This window comes from Bubalus kerabau, chromosome 15, assembly GCF_029407905.1.
Source record: "Bubalus kerabau isolate K-KA32 ecotype Philippines breed swamp buffalo chromosome 15, PCC_UOA_SB_1v2, whole genome shotgun sequence".
NCBI classification, from domain to species: domain Eukaryota; kingdom Metazoa; phylum Chordata; class Mammalia; order Artiodactyla; family Bovidae; genus Bubalus; species Bubalus kerabau.
In genome coordinates this window covers 83,217,017-83,231,791 of record NC_073638.1, presented here as the reverse complement: position 1 = coordinate 83,231,791, position 14,775 = coordinate 83,217,017, and the positions used below count along the sequence as shown (strand labels likewise).

The following is a 14,775-nucleotide window of genomic DNA, read 5'->3' as shown; positions in this document are numbered from 1 at the left end:
AATTTTGCTTCTTTGTCTCTTATATTGCAACTTTCATCCTTTATGTATTTACTTGAACCTTTATACTTTTATTTTTCATCAGTGTTAAAGAGTTGTATAAAATTTTGATTCTGATTGCTTCCCACCCCTTTTTGCTTGTCAAGTATTTTAACTCTACATACAATTAAAACTTTAGAATTTTCAACATTATTTAAAGCAGTTAAGATATTTATTTGTAGTACCAACATATTAGTCTTTCCAGTGCCTTTTCTAATTTCTTATATTTTCATTTTGAAGCTTTTTTTTTTTTTTTTCTCCTGGAAGAACTTTCTTTGCTTTTCCTTTCAGTATAGAGCTGCAGGCACCTGGATCTCTCAATTTTATTGTGGGAAGAGGTTTTTGCTGTTTTTATTTTTAAAGATATGATAACTGGCTATAACATTCTTATTTATGAGTTACTAGTCTTTAATACTTTTACAGACATCATTCCAGTCACTCCTGAACTTGTTATTTATGTTAAGAAGTCAGATGTCAGTCCCCCTTTTGCACCTTTGAAAGTGTTTGTTTATTCTTTGGCTGATTTTGAAATTTGCTTTTTGACTTTCATTAAATGAAAATATGATGATGAATCTGAGTAACATGGAAGTATTTTGGGTTTTCTGTTTGTTTGTTTGTTTGTTTTTAAGTTTGACATTTTGATTGAACACTTAAGTGGAAGTGCCAAAATGTAATTGGATAAATAATCTAGACCTTAGAACAAAGGTCAGGAGAAGAGGTATGGATTTGGAAGTCATCCATAAATAGATGAGATCCCTGGAGAAGGGAATGACAACCGACTCCAGTAATCTTGCCTGGAGAATCCCATGGAGAGAGGAGCCTGGCGGGTTCCATGGGCCACAAAGAGTCTGGAGTATAATTGCTTCAAAATGTTGTGTTAGTTTCTGCTGTACAACAAAGCGAATCAGCTATATGGATACATATGCCCCCTCCCTCCTGAATCTCCTTCCCACCCCTCTAGGTCATCACAGAGCACCAAGCTGAACTCTCTGTGCTGCCCAGCAGCTTCCCACCAGCTATTGTATACATAGCCCTGTCTACACCTATCCTCAGTTCAGCTCAGTTCAGTTCAGTCGCTCAGTCATGTCCAACTCTTTGCGACCCCAAGGACTGCAGCACACCAGGCGTCCCTGTCCATCACCAACTCCTGGAGTTTACTCAAACTCATGTCCATTGAGACGGTGATGCCATCCAACCATCTCATCCTCTGTCGTTCCCTTCTCCTCCCTCATTCACTCTTTCCCAGGATCACAGTCTTTTCCAATGAGTCAGTTCTTCACATCAGGTGCCCAAAGTATTGGAGCTTCAGCTTCAGCATCAGTCCTTCCAACGAATAGTCAGGACTGATTTCCTTCAGGATGGACTGGTTTGGTCTCCTTGCAGTTCAAGGGACTCTCAAGAGTCTTCTCCAATACCACAGTCCAAAAACCATCAATTCCTAGGCACTCAGCTTTCTTTATAGTCCAACTCTAATCAAAGCAGGCTCTCCTGCATTGCAGGTGGATTCTTTACCAGTTGAGCTATCAGGGAAGCCATGCCAGTACTACTCTCCCAATTCATCCACCTCCTTCTTCATCCCTCTGTATCCACAGGTCCATTCTCTATGTTTACATCTCTATTCCTACCCTGCAAATAGGCTCAGCTGTACCATTTTCCTAGACTCCATATATATGCATTAATATATGATATTTACCATGGGAGTATTTAAAAGATGCTACTCCATTTTATCCTCAAACTCATTTGATAAAAAGTTAATAGGAATTCCTTAAAAAGTAGATTTAGGATTAAAGTTAAGGAACATTGGATCTTTCAAATATAAACTTAACTTTAAAGTCATGTATAAGTTGGTGTCCATGAAAGGATTATACAGCATATTATATATATTTGAATAAGTAATACCACCTTGAAGAAATACAATTCTGTGGAGCACTTTTTGAGACAACCAGACTTACTGTGATTCACTTTCTACCATAAACAAGCTGTGATATACCAAATGTGTAACATGCTTTTCAGCAGCATAGCATACAGTTTAAACATAATCTTTACGATTTTTGTGGCCTGATTTCTCACATATACCTGTTGTACGTCCTTTGCAAGTTACATAACTTCTCCAAATGGTGCTTTTCCCCCCTAATTTTAAAAAATAATAGTAACAACATCTATATCGGAGTTTTTTGTGAGTACTGCATTAGGTAGTACCTAACTTCCCAGTGGTAAAGAATTCAATGCAGGAGATGAAAGAGATGTGGGTTCAATCCCTGGGTTGGAAAGATCCCCTGGAGTAGGAATGGCAACCCTCACTCCAGTATTCTTGCCTGGAAAATTCCAAGGACAGAGGAGTCTGCCAGGCTACAGTCTCTGGGGTCGCAAAGAGTTGGACATAACTGAACATACAGAGCATATAACATATGTTCAGTAGCTATGTATATTATATATTTATGTTATAATACATGTAATACTATAATACATCTGCAGAGTACATCATGAGAAATGCTGGGCTGGATGAAGCACAAGCTGGAATCAAGATTTCCAGGAGAAATATCAATAACCGCAATTTGCAGATGACACCACCCTTATGGCAGAAAGTGAAGAAGAACTAAAGAGCCTCTTGATGAAAGTGAAAGAGGAGAGTGAAAAAGTTGGCTTAAAACTCAGCATTCAGAAAACTAAGATCATGGCATCCAGTCCCATCACATTATGGGAAATAGATTGGGAAACAGTGGAAACAGTGTCAGACTTTATTTTTTTGGGCTCCAAAATCACTGCAGCTGGTGACTGCAGCCATGAAATTAAAACAAGCTTGTTCCTGGGAAGAAAAGTTATGACCAACCTAGACAGCATATTAAAAAGCAGAGACGTTACTTTGCTAACAAAGGTCTGTCTAGTCAAAGCTATGGTTTTTCCAGTGGTCATGTATGGATGTGAGAGTTGGACTATAAAGAAAGCTGAGCGCTGAAGAATTGATGCTTTTGAACTGTAGTGTTGGAGAAAACTCTTGAGAGTTCCTTGGACTGCATGGATATCCAACCAGTCCATCCTAAATCAGTCCTGAATATTCATTGCAAGGACTGATGCTGAAGCTGAAACTCCAATATTTTGGCCATCTGATGTGAAGAACTGACTCATTTGAAAGACCTTGATGCTGGGAAAGATTGAAGGCAGGAGGAGAAGGGGACGACAGAGGATGAGATTGTTGGATGGCATCACTGACTCAATGGACGTGAGTTTGAGTAAACTCCGGGAGTCGGTGATGGACAGGGAGGCCTGGTGTGCTGCAGTCCATGGGTCACAGAGAGTCAGAGAGGACTGGGTGCCTAAACTGAACAGATACATACATATATATATGTATACACACACATATGTGTGTGTTCTCACTCAGTCGTGTCCGACTCTTTGGACTATATTGGACTATATAGTCCCTTATCAGATCGGATCAGTTGCTCAGTCGTCTCCGACTCTTTGCGACCCCATGAATCACAGCACGCCAGGCCTCCCTGTCCTTCACCAACTCCCGGAGTTCACCCAGACTTACGTCCATCGAGTCAGTGATGCCATCCAGCCATCTCATCCTCTGTCGTCTCCTTCTCCTCTTGCCCCCAATCCCTCCCAGCATCAGAGTCTTTTCCAATGAGTCAGCTCTTCACATGACGTGGCCAAAGTACTGGAGTTTCAGCTATAGCATCATTCCTTCCAAAGAAATCCCAGGGCTGATCTTCTTCAGAATGGACTGGTTGGATCTCCTTGCAGTCCAAGGAACTCTCAAGAGCCTTCTCCAACACCATAGTTCAAAAGCATCAATTCTTCAGTGCTCAGCCTTCTTCAAAGTCCAACTCTCACATCCATACATGACCATTGGAAAAACCATAGCCTTGACTAGATGGACCTTTGTTGGCAAGGCAATGTCTCTGCTTTTGAATATGCTATCTATGTTGGTCATAACTTTCCTTCCAAGGAGTAAGCGTCTTTTAATTTTATGGCTGTAGTCACCATCTGTAGTGATTTTGGAGCCCAGAAAAATAAAGTCTGACACTGTTTCCAATGTTTCCCCATCTATTTCCCATGAAGTGATGGGACCAGATGCCATGATCCTTGCTTTCTGAATGTTGAGCTTTAAGCCAACTTTTTCAGTCTCCACTTTCACTTTCATCAAGAGGCTTTTGAGTTCCTCTTCACTTTCTGCCATAAGGGTGGTGTCATCTGCATATCTGAGGTTATTGATATTTTTCCTGGCAATCTTGATTCCAGCTTGTGTTTCTTCCAGTCCAGCCTTTCTCATGATGTACTCTGCATATGAGTCAAATAAGCAGGGTGACAATATACAGCCTTGATGTTCTCCTTTTCCTATTTGGAACCAGTCTGTTGTTCCATGTCCTGTTCTAACTGTTGCTTTCTGACCTGCATACAAATTTCTCAAGAGGAAGATCAGGTGGTCTGGTATTCCCATCTCTTTCAGAATTTTCCACAGTTTATTGTGATCCACACAGTCAAAGGCTTTGGCATAGTCAATAAAGCAGAAATAGATGTTTTTCTGGAACTCTCTTGCTTTTTCCATGATCCAGCGGATGTTGGCAATTTGATCTCTGGTTCCTCTGCCTTTTCTAAAACCAGCTTGAACATCAGAAAGTTCACGGTTCACATATTGCTGAATCCTGGCTTGGAGAATTTTGAGCATTACTTTACTAGCCTGTGAGATGAGTGCAATTGTGCGGTAGTTTGAGCATTCTTTGGCATTACCTTTCTTTGGGATTGGAATGAAAACTGACCTTTTCCAGTCCTGTGGCCACTGCTGAGTTTTCCAAATTTGCTGACATATTGAGTGCAGCACTTTCACAGCATCATCTTTCAGGATTTGAAATAGCTCAACTGGAATTCCCTTACCTCCACTAGCTTTGTTCATAGTGATGCTTTCTAAGGCCCACTTGACTTCACATTCCAAGATGTCTGGCTCTAGGTCAGTGATCACACCATCATGATTATCTGGGTCGTGAAGATCTTTTTTGTACAGTTCTTCTGTTTATTCTTGCCATCTCTTCTTAATATCTTCTGCTTCTGTTAGGTCCATGCCATTTCTGTCCTTTATCGAGCCCAGTTTTGCATGAAATGTTCCTTTGGTATCTCTGATTTTCTTGAAGAGATCTCTAGTCTTTCCCATTCTGTCGTTTTCCTCTATTTCTTTGCATTGATCACTGAAGAAGACTTTCTTATCTCTTCTTGCTATTCTCTGGATCTCTGCATTCAGATGTTTATATCTTTCCTTTTCTCCTTTGCTTTTAGCTTCTCTTCTTTTCACAGCTATTTGTAAGGCCTCCCCAGACAGTCATTTTGCTTTTTTGCATTTCTTTTCCATGAGGATGGTCTTGATCCCTGTCTCCTGTACAATGTCACGAACCTCATTCCATAGTTCATCAGGTACTCCATCTATCAGATCTAGGCCCTTAAATCTATTTCTCACTTCCACTTTATAATCATAAGTGATTTGATTTAGGTCATACCTGAATGGTCTAGTGGTTTTCCCTACTTTCTTCAATTAAATTCTGAATTTGGCAATAAGGAGTTCACGGTCTGAGCCACAGTCAGCTCCTGGTCTTGTTTTTGCTGACTGTATAGAGCTTCTCCATCTTTGGCTGCAAAGAATATAATCAATCTGATTTTGGTGTTGACCATCTGGTGATGTCCATGCATAGAGTCTTCTCTTGTGTTGTTGGAAGAGGGTGTTTGTTATGACCAGTGCATTTTCTTGGCAAAACTCTATTAGTCTTTGCCTTATATAGTCCCTTATGGTCCCTTTGCCTTATATAGTCCCTTATAGTCCCTTTGCCTTATATAGTCCCTTATAGTCCAACCTTTTGGACTATAGCCCACGAGGCTCCTCTGTCCATTGAATTTTCCAAGCAAGAAGCCTTAAGTGCGTTGCCATTTCCTCCTCCAGGGGATCTTCCCAACCTAGGGATTGTACCCACCTCTCTTGTGTCTTCCACATTGGCAGGCAGATTCTTTACCACTGTGCCACTGGGAAGCCATATACATATATATTATACTATTAATTAAGACAACACCAGAGTCATTCTAAGTGCCAATAACTGACAGGTACTTCTCTGGCCATAATCATCACGTTATATTTGTAGCATAATAATTTGTGTACATGCTTTATATTCCAGTATTAAGTATAAACTGTGTATTCCTTGTGGGGAAAATTTTCAACACATTGTATCCTCAAAGAATTCTTTTATTATGAGTAAATGAAAGAATAAGAATAATCTTGTGTGTTCTCAAGGATTCTTTTGTTGTGAGTCAATAAATGAATAGCAACAATCAAAATTTTTGAGTGATTATCTCTTTTTTGGCAGTGTAATGAGATTACTAAAAATTGCCTTACGAGTATATTATAATACAATGATGTATATAGCACTCTTAAAGTCAATCTTATGCAAATGTTTGTTAAGGGTTTCATAAGGGAAAATGAAGAATCCTGTATTTAAATCTAAATATGTCTGTCTGTACTTTATATGCTCATGTATCACATGCTATTTAGATACTGTCCTCAACATGAACCTAGAAGAAAGATTCTAACACATTTCTGGTGATAAGAGTAGCAGCTGTTTCTACCAGGGCAAGAACAATAAAAACCAAACACTGGTAGCCTAAGACGGTGATGAATGATACGTACAGAGTGAAAATTCTTGTGTATGAGAATACCGTTCAGTCATGCCTTGATGGAGTAGACATTAATTACTCAAATATCACAAGGCAAATTCTAGGAATTCCTCCACTGGAGCTTTTAAAACTATAAGCTGTTCAGAATAATTTTAAATATGACAGATTCTCCTTGAGAAATGGGATATGACTTGGCACACAATGATACAAGTTCCCAAATTAGTGGGAACAAAATGTACTCCAGTCTGAAATTAATTGCCAGTCCCAGAGGTTTTTGCTTTCGGTAGGACAAAGTTGAATTATTCTTACCATTTGTCCATTCTGGCCCAGCCATTCCTCCTGATAATTTTAATGTTTGGGATGAGCATTTTTGTTTGTTTGCTTTTGTTTCTGAATTTTATTCTGGAAAGGATGCTGAAAACAAACTTCCAAGGAAGAAGTCCTGCTAACAATGCTGTAGTCCTTCTGGTTTCTTTAGGTTCTGCCAACTTCTTTGACAACTTGAGTCCTTACCATAACCCTTCACTTTGGGCAATCTTTCCCACGCTACCTCTATTCATCCTGTATGTGTTGACTGAGGTGTTGATTCTCCTGAGACAAACTTTCTGGCCTAACAATTTAAGGTAGATTTTTACTGTTAACTCTCATAAGGGTAACTTGTTCTAATTATAATTTTATATCACTGTGAGTTTCTTTCATGTTTGTTTCCCTAATAGACTTAAGCACATGGGACTAAGAACATGTTTGTTTTATATGGAATGTACACCCAGGGTCAGGACTACCACTAAACTCATTTGGGACCAATACACAGTTGAATGAATTAATATTTCTTACCAATAGTTCAAATGTTTCTGATGAATCAACTCATGCACTTCTTTCTGGGATCCGTTTGGCTTAATGACAGACCTCTGTCCCTACACCCCATATTTATGTCAATATTGGAACCTAGAGGTAAAGATGTAACTTGATTTTAGCGTTATCATAGAAAATTAATATACATTACAGTAATACACTCAGGGTTATCCTCAATGAGAAGAGCTGGATCCCTAGAGACACATTCATCAGTTGTCTCCAGCAGTGAGATGAGGACCTGTTATTGCTCTCATGGGGGCTTTGTCCCCTGAGAAGTCCGTGAGTGTATAACTTTCTCTCTCTCCTCCAGTTTCTAATAGCTCCATTTGGCCTTATATTATAGGTAACAGACCAAGTGCTAGAGCCCCTTGACCATTCATTCATTCAAATGATTGTCAATAGTTATCTAACAGATATGATGGTATTTCTGCAAACAGATTTACAGGAAGCTTGGAATAATGACCAAGGCAAATACCTGCAAATAATCCTGACTTTGATTAGCATGATCACCATTTTCAGGACACTACAGGGATTCTCTTATTTTCTCATGACAGCAGTAGTCTTTTAGGGAGGATATTGTTTGGGGTTACCTTTCTAGTATCTCCATTTTATAGAGGAATATATAATGGCTTAAAGCAATTAAGTGATTTATTTAAGAAGATAGATCAGCAGCTCTTACCATACAAGACATGTTAGCTACTTCTCTGCCATTAAGTGTTTTTTTCCTTAATCTTTCCATGCTCTGAAGAACTTTTCCCTTTTGACCAAAGGCTGAGAAGACCATCTCAGTAGAATATATCTTTTCTTTTATAGACTGAACTTCGGATTTGAGACTCATATGTGAAAGTGTTGAATTTGCCTGTTCATTGACCAGGAAGCCAGGTAAGCCTCCAATCAAGTCTGCAATCTATAAATTTTTAGGGACAAAGGTAACAGGAAAATATATCAGTGCACCTGCTTTCATTTTGATTTATCCATAACTGAATATTGAACATTTTGAATGTTATTATGTGTCTGTGATTTTTAAAAAGAGACTGTGTCACAAACACAATGGAAATTCTTAAGGAGGATGTGCATTTATCTTGTAAAAAAGTAAAAGGAATGTAAGGGACTTGAGTCCCTGCTTTGCCATGCAGGGGTTTGTAGAAATTGAAAAGTTATTCAACTTTTCTCACTTTTTGTTTCTTTTTTTTGAAGTATGGAAATATTAGCTCCATTGTCTAATCCCAAGATATTTGAGAGTATCAAATTGAATCTCGATTTGAAATTTGTTAAAATCTGGAGGGCATGTAACACCATTAATGAAAAAGAGAAGAAATAGAGATAAATAACGGGGACCAAGTCTAACAGAACAATCATAAAAATGCACCAAGAGAACGGGTGTAAAAATCACACCAGAAGGAACAATTTTCATGAGTGAGGGGACCTAGACTCCAGAGATCGTTCTTGTGGTTTGCTGGCATTAGGCACCCAGACTGATCAACTATTAGCTGTATTGACCAAAGGGTAAATCAACATTCATCACTTTATATATCTTGTTTGATCCTCTGCACTTTCTGATCAGGGAATGTTTTTCTATGTCATCGTGGCCCTTAGAATTAGCACACAACCTGATCTACTGCAAGCACTTACTTAGTACTTGGAGGAGAATGAATGTTGGATGATTTACTGAAAAAAATTTCATCACTTTACTAGGCTTATTAATTGATGTTATTTATGTAACTTTTATATGTAGAAATATTTTTTTCTTTTTATTCCTTTTCCTTTCCCTTTTTCTTTCTTTCTTTTGAATGAGGAGAGGAATTTGATTATGAACATTGTGGATCTAGTTCTCATCATTTGGCTGGGTTTCAGAAAGATAATGCCTTAGCCAAATTCTCACTAGCTAATCATATGTTTCATTCCCAAGACCATGCCTTTTACCTCCCATGTTACCTGTGAATGATGAACTCAATAATTATCAGTTCATTCATGAATAAATCAATATAATGAGTAACTTTTTGTGCTCAAGACTGGGGTACAAAGTTTAGATTATATACAAAAGATTTGGGGAATATTTTTTAGTGATGAAAAGCTCAGACTTGGGACTTTCCTGGCAGTCCAGTGGTTATGATTTCACATTTTAGTGGTGTGAGTTTGATCCCTGGTCAGGGAGCTATGATCCCACATGCCACATGGTCAAAAAACCAGAACAGAAACAATAGGAGCAATATTGTAACAAATTCAGTAAAGACTTTAAAAATAATCCACATTAACAAAAATCTTAAAAAAAAAAAAAAAAACTCAGGCTTTGATTCAAAATGATATGGCTTCAAATACCAACTCTGCTAACTCGCTAATTTTATGGACCTCAGGGTATAACTCTTTGTCAGTAAACTTCAGTTTCCCCCTAGGCAAAAAGGGGATAATATCTCACATAGCTGGGGCATAAATCCATGGAGGCATAGCATGCTTGTGGTGCCCTGAAAATAGAAGGTGCTCAGTAGTTTCTAACTATCATAGTTTAATTCATTATTTAAGTTTGTCTACTTTTACAGAATTGATGCTCTATATGGGAGATGAAGTTTAAATTGTTGTTGCTCAGTTGCTCAGTCGTGTCCAATTCTTTGTGACCCCATGGATTGCAGCATACCAGGCTTCCCTGTCCTTCACTGGCTCCCAGAACTTGCACAAACTCATATCCATTGAGTCGGTGATGTCATCCAACCATCTCGTCCTCTGTCATCCCCTTCTCTTCCTGCCCTCAATCTTTCCCAGCATCAGGGTCTTTTCTAATCAGTCAGCTCTTTGCATCAGGTGGCCAAAGTATTGGCGCTTCAACTTCAGCATCAGTCCCTCCAATGAATATTCAGGGTTGATTTCTTTTGGGATTGACTGGTTTGATCTCCTTGCAATCCAAGGGACCTCAAGAGTCTTCTCTAACACCACAGTTCAAAAGCCTCAATTCTTTGTCACTCAACCTTCTTTATGATCCAACTCTCACATCCATACATGTTTAAGTTAAGATAAACCAAATCATTAAGAGTAACAAAGTGATGAATGGTGCTCTGTAGTTTATAAACAGAAAGGCCATGTCTAGAGAGAAGGAGTTTTAGAAGACTTCATGGAAGCTTTGAAACTCCTGTTATTCTTTGAAGAATAAATCTGCATTGTACTGGGGGCACAGGGTATCTTGTGCACTTTTCAATTATATCTGGAACACCCAATATGTGGTAGCCCAATCCATAAAAACCTTTTTAAAAGACTGCTAAAAAAGTCAATACATGATTCAAAGGCATTTTATAATTCTTATCTTAACATTAATGTTATCTCAAGAACATGCTTGAAGTTATTTTTTCTCCTTAGGAAAATGCTGGATCAAGACTCACTCCTTCACTTTGTTGAGAAAAGGGATGGTGAAAAATAAAATGAAATGCTTCCAGTGTACCTCCCCTATCCCTCAACTTATGGATATCTTTGTATTGATTAAGGTAAGGTGGAAACCAAGAGGCTGTCTTCTCTGGATGATAATGCCCTCAGTGGCCTTCCCACCACCAACAGCAGGAGTAAAGAGGGGGTGAGGAGCTGCAGGCTTCTGTCTAGACTGTCACCCTCACTTTCCACCCCACAGCCTCATAGCCTAGTTTCCCCGTCTATGTTGAGACCTAAGAACTAATCTCATGATTCTCTTTACCAGCAGGTCACTCACCACGAAGCCAAGGAATCTCAGGTCAGCCCTCAACCCCTATTAAATAACAGTCACATCTCTTCATAACCCTTTTTCTAAGCCCAGCAGCCACTCCTGCCGAACTCCTGATCATTCTACTCGTCCTTCTGGAATTGACATTCAGTCATCAGCATAACCAGCACACACTTAGTTTCTCCTCTGAAAGTTCCCTACTTGTCCAGCTGAAATCTGTGTCTTGAGATGGCCATCTCTGTGATGGCAATTTTCTCTTCCACTTTCCTCTTAATGCTGTATTGTTTCAGGTTCTTGACTTTATAACATTATCATACTCCCTGATTTTTGTTCTCCATAGTCTTTCTTTTAGTGGTCTTATTTAATTTTGTGGATTTAATATGATATGAGAAGATTAAATCACTAGCAAACTGCCCATATAATTCGAATTAATAAAATCTGAGGCAACAAGTCCAACTGCTTACACAACCCTTCTAAGTTAGATGGCCAGAAGGAATCCCAGACTCACCATGACTATTCGGAAATTGTTGCTCTTGCTATTTCTTGAACATCTGCTTCTTCTACACCATTCTTCTGTTGTTATACAAAAAATAGAGTCATTATTGCTCCTTCTTTCCCTAATGCCTACATTCAACATATCATGAAATCTAATCAGTTCTGCTTTTGAAATATATCTATAATTGCATAACTTCTCACTACCTTCCTCAGTACCATCCTGTTCTAAGCCATCATTAACTGTTATATAGATTAATAAGCTTAATGTAAAGAAAATGGAAATGGGTGACATCATAGTAATCCAGACTTCATTCTTACATGGAAGTTTTCTTTAACCTCACCTACATTTTGGGTCCCTAGATAGAATCTGTCACTATCTTCTAACAGGAAGAATATCTACATTAATTGAATTCTGTTAAGTGTCAGGCAATAATGTTAGACCCATTTTACAGATGGAGAACCTGAACCTCAGACACTCTAGTTAATACACAAGATGACTCAGAAAATACTTGGCATAGCTGGACTGTGCAAAACTTGAGTGAAACAGGATTATCATTTGAAAAATTAAAGGAAGGTAAGGACAGAATATGAGAGTCAAAAGGTTTTGGTAAAGAAGCAAATGCATGAGGGAGCATTTAGGATGTTTCATTATAGAGTTATCCGGAATTCCTCTATTACAACATCCACCCTTCTAATCAATGCATAGACCAATAACTCTGTCCTAGTCTAAGGTGTAAAACCCTGCAATGCCAGTTTGCACCATCACTCCAGTTTGATATTGAGTTCAAGGAAAGACTGATGACCAAGTGATAGTGAGCAATACCCAAAGTCAGTTATCTAGCACAAGGCAGAGCTAGAATTTGCATTTAGATGTCCTTAGTCCGGACTCACACTTGTTAACTTCTATTCTCTGGATTTTTTATTCCTTGTACGGGAATTTCTACAGTATTGAACTTTGTGGAAATTACTCATTCTATGTATCCTATTATCTTGTGAGACTAATAAAGTTAGAACTTGATATATTAAACTTTGTATTACTAGAATATAGCACTGCTCATGATACAACAGTGGTAATCACAACGAAACGAATTAAATTACAGTAACCTATTTTATTGCATGAATATTCTTTGTGTCAGAAAAATCTGAATTGGGAGACTAACAAATCTCATTTTTAAATTTATTTATTGTTCTTTTATTAGTTTTTGCCCACACTGTGCAGCATGTGTCATCTTAGTTCGCAACCAGGCATTGGACCCATGCCCCCTATGTTGGAAGCACAGAGGCTCAACCACTGAACCACTAGGGATCTCATTTTTAACAAATCTCTGCAATGATCTCGTATAAGTCTCCTTCCGTTTCTGTACTTCAGTTTCAATCATTTATGAGGATAGAGGTACTGGGTTATATTATCATCCAAATCCTTTAAGCTAGACCATTTTATATTTCTAACATTATTTAAAAATTACTTTAGTTGTTATGCCTATATTTAATTTAGAAAATTCAGATATAAGGTATAACTTGAACATAATTATGGTTCTAAGCTCAGGTATCACCCATATCTTCTTTCTTTATTGATACAGTGCATTTTCATAGTTCATAAATAACCCCCATGAAGAACAGTACAGTCGTGACTGAGTTCATTCTTGCCGGGATAACTGATGACCCGCAACTGCAGATCCCACTCTTTCTAGTGTTCACACTCATCTACCTCCTCACTCTGGTTGGGAACCTGGGGGTGATCATGCTGATCCTGCTGGACTCTCGTCTCCACACTCCCATGTACTTCTTCCTTAGCAACCTCTCTCTGGTGGACTTTGGTTACTCCACAGCCGTCACTCCCAAAGTGATGGCTGGATTCCTCATGGGAGAAAAGGTCATTTCCTACAATGCTTGTGTTGCTCAGCTTTTCTTCTTTGCTGTCTTTCTCATTATGGAAAGTTTTCTTTTGGCTTCAATGGCCTATGACCGTCATGCAGCTGTGTGTAAACCACTCCGTTACACCAAAATCATGACACCAAGGGTGTGTGCCTGGATAGTCATAGGGTCCTATGTCCTTGGTTTTCTAATGGCCTCTGTTCACACTTGGAATGCGTTCAGTCTCTCTTTCTGTAGATTGAATGTGATTGATCACTTTTTCTGTGATGCTACTCCTCTCCTGGCTCTCTCATGCTCAGAAAGCAATAGAAGTGAGATGGTTTTATTTCTTCTGGTTGGCATCAATGTCCTTTTTTCTAACCTGGTCATCCTGGTCTCCTATCTGTTTATCTTTGTCACCATTCTGAGGATGCGCTCATCTGGAGGACATCAGAAGGCCTTTTCGACCTGTGCTTCCCACCTCACTGCTGTCTTCATTTTTTATGGGACGGGTTCCTTCATGTATTTTCAGCCCAGCCTCCGCCATTCCAGGAGCACAGACAAAGTGGCGCCTGTGTTCTACGCCATAGTCATCCCCATGCTGAATCCACTGATTTATAGTCTGAGGAACAAAGAGGTCAAGAGGGCGCTAAAAAAGGCTGTGGGGAAGGCAAAGTCTTCTATAACATTCATATCTTAATTATATGGAAACAACAACAGAATGGTTACATACATGTCAAATCAAGCTAGGGAAAATATTGACTTGCTCGGTCAATAATTGTGTAATTTTTTTTTTTTACATCATTCCTCAAGTTTTAAGTCTAGGAAACAAACATGTTGACAAAATGCGATCTCAGGAATAATAACTTTGCAGGAATCAAGCATGAAACTATAATTAATATTTTTAAAATTCTTGTAAATTACATTTTATTTTATATTTGTTCCGTGATGAACCATACTTTCATATGGACATTTATGCTCACCCACATATTTAAGTACATGCCCCCTGCACCTTATTTTCATGCAACTTACATGTAAGTCACACACCCATGGATGCAGAGAAAAATGAGTTCAAGAGTCAAATGGGATTGGTCTGTTTTTATACTGCCATTTGAACCAATAATTTTGGTGTCTGATGATATATTTTTAAATATAATTTTATATATTTTAAAATAGAAATAGTCATTTTGTATGCAATTGTATTA

The 14,775-nt window shown here is 38.6% G+C and overlaps 1 protein-coding gene across 1 annotated transcript; it reads left to right on the top strand.

Annotated features, from left to right (window-relative positions):
• Positions 1 to 13,322: 13,322 nt before the first annotated feature.
• On the top strand, positions 13,323 to 14,270 carry LOC129628601 (olfactory receptor 5B12-like). Its single transcript, XM_055548051.1, has one exon. It carries the CDS (start codon positions 13,326 to 13,328, stop codon positions 14,268 to 14,270), a length of 945 nt encoding a protein of 314 aa, XP_055404026.1. The 5' UTR covers positions 13,323 to 13,325.
• The last annotated feature ends 505 nt before the right edge of the window (positions 14,271 to 14,775 follow it).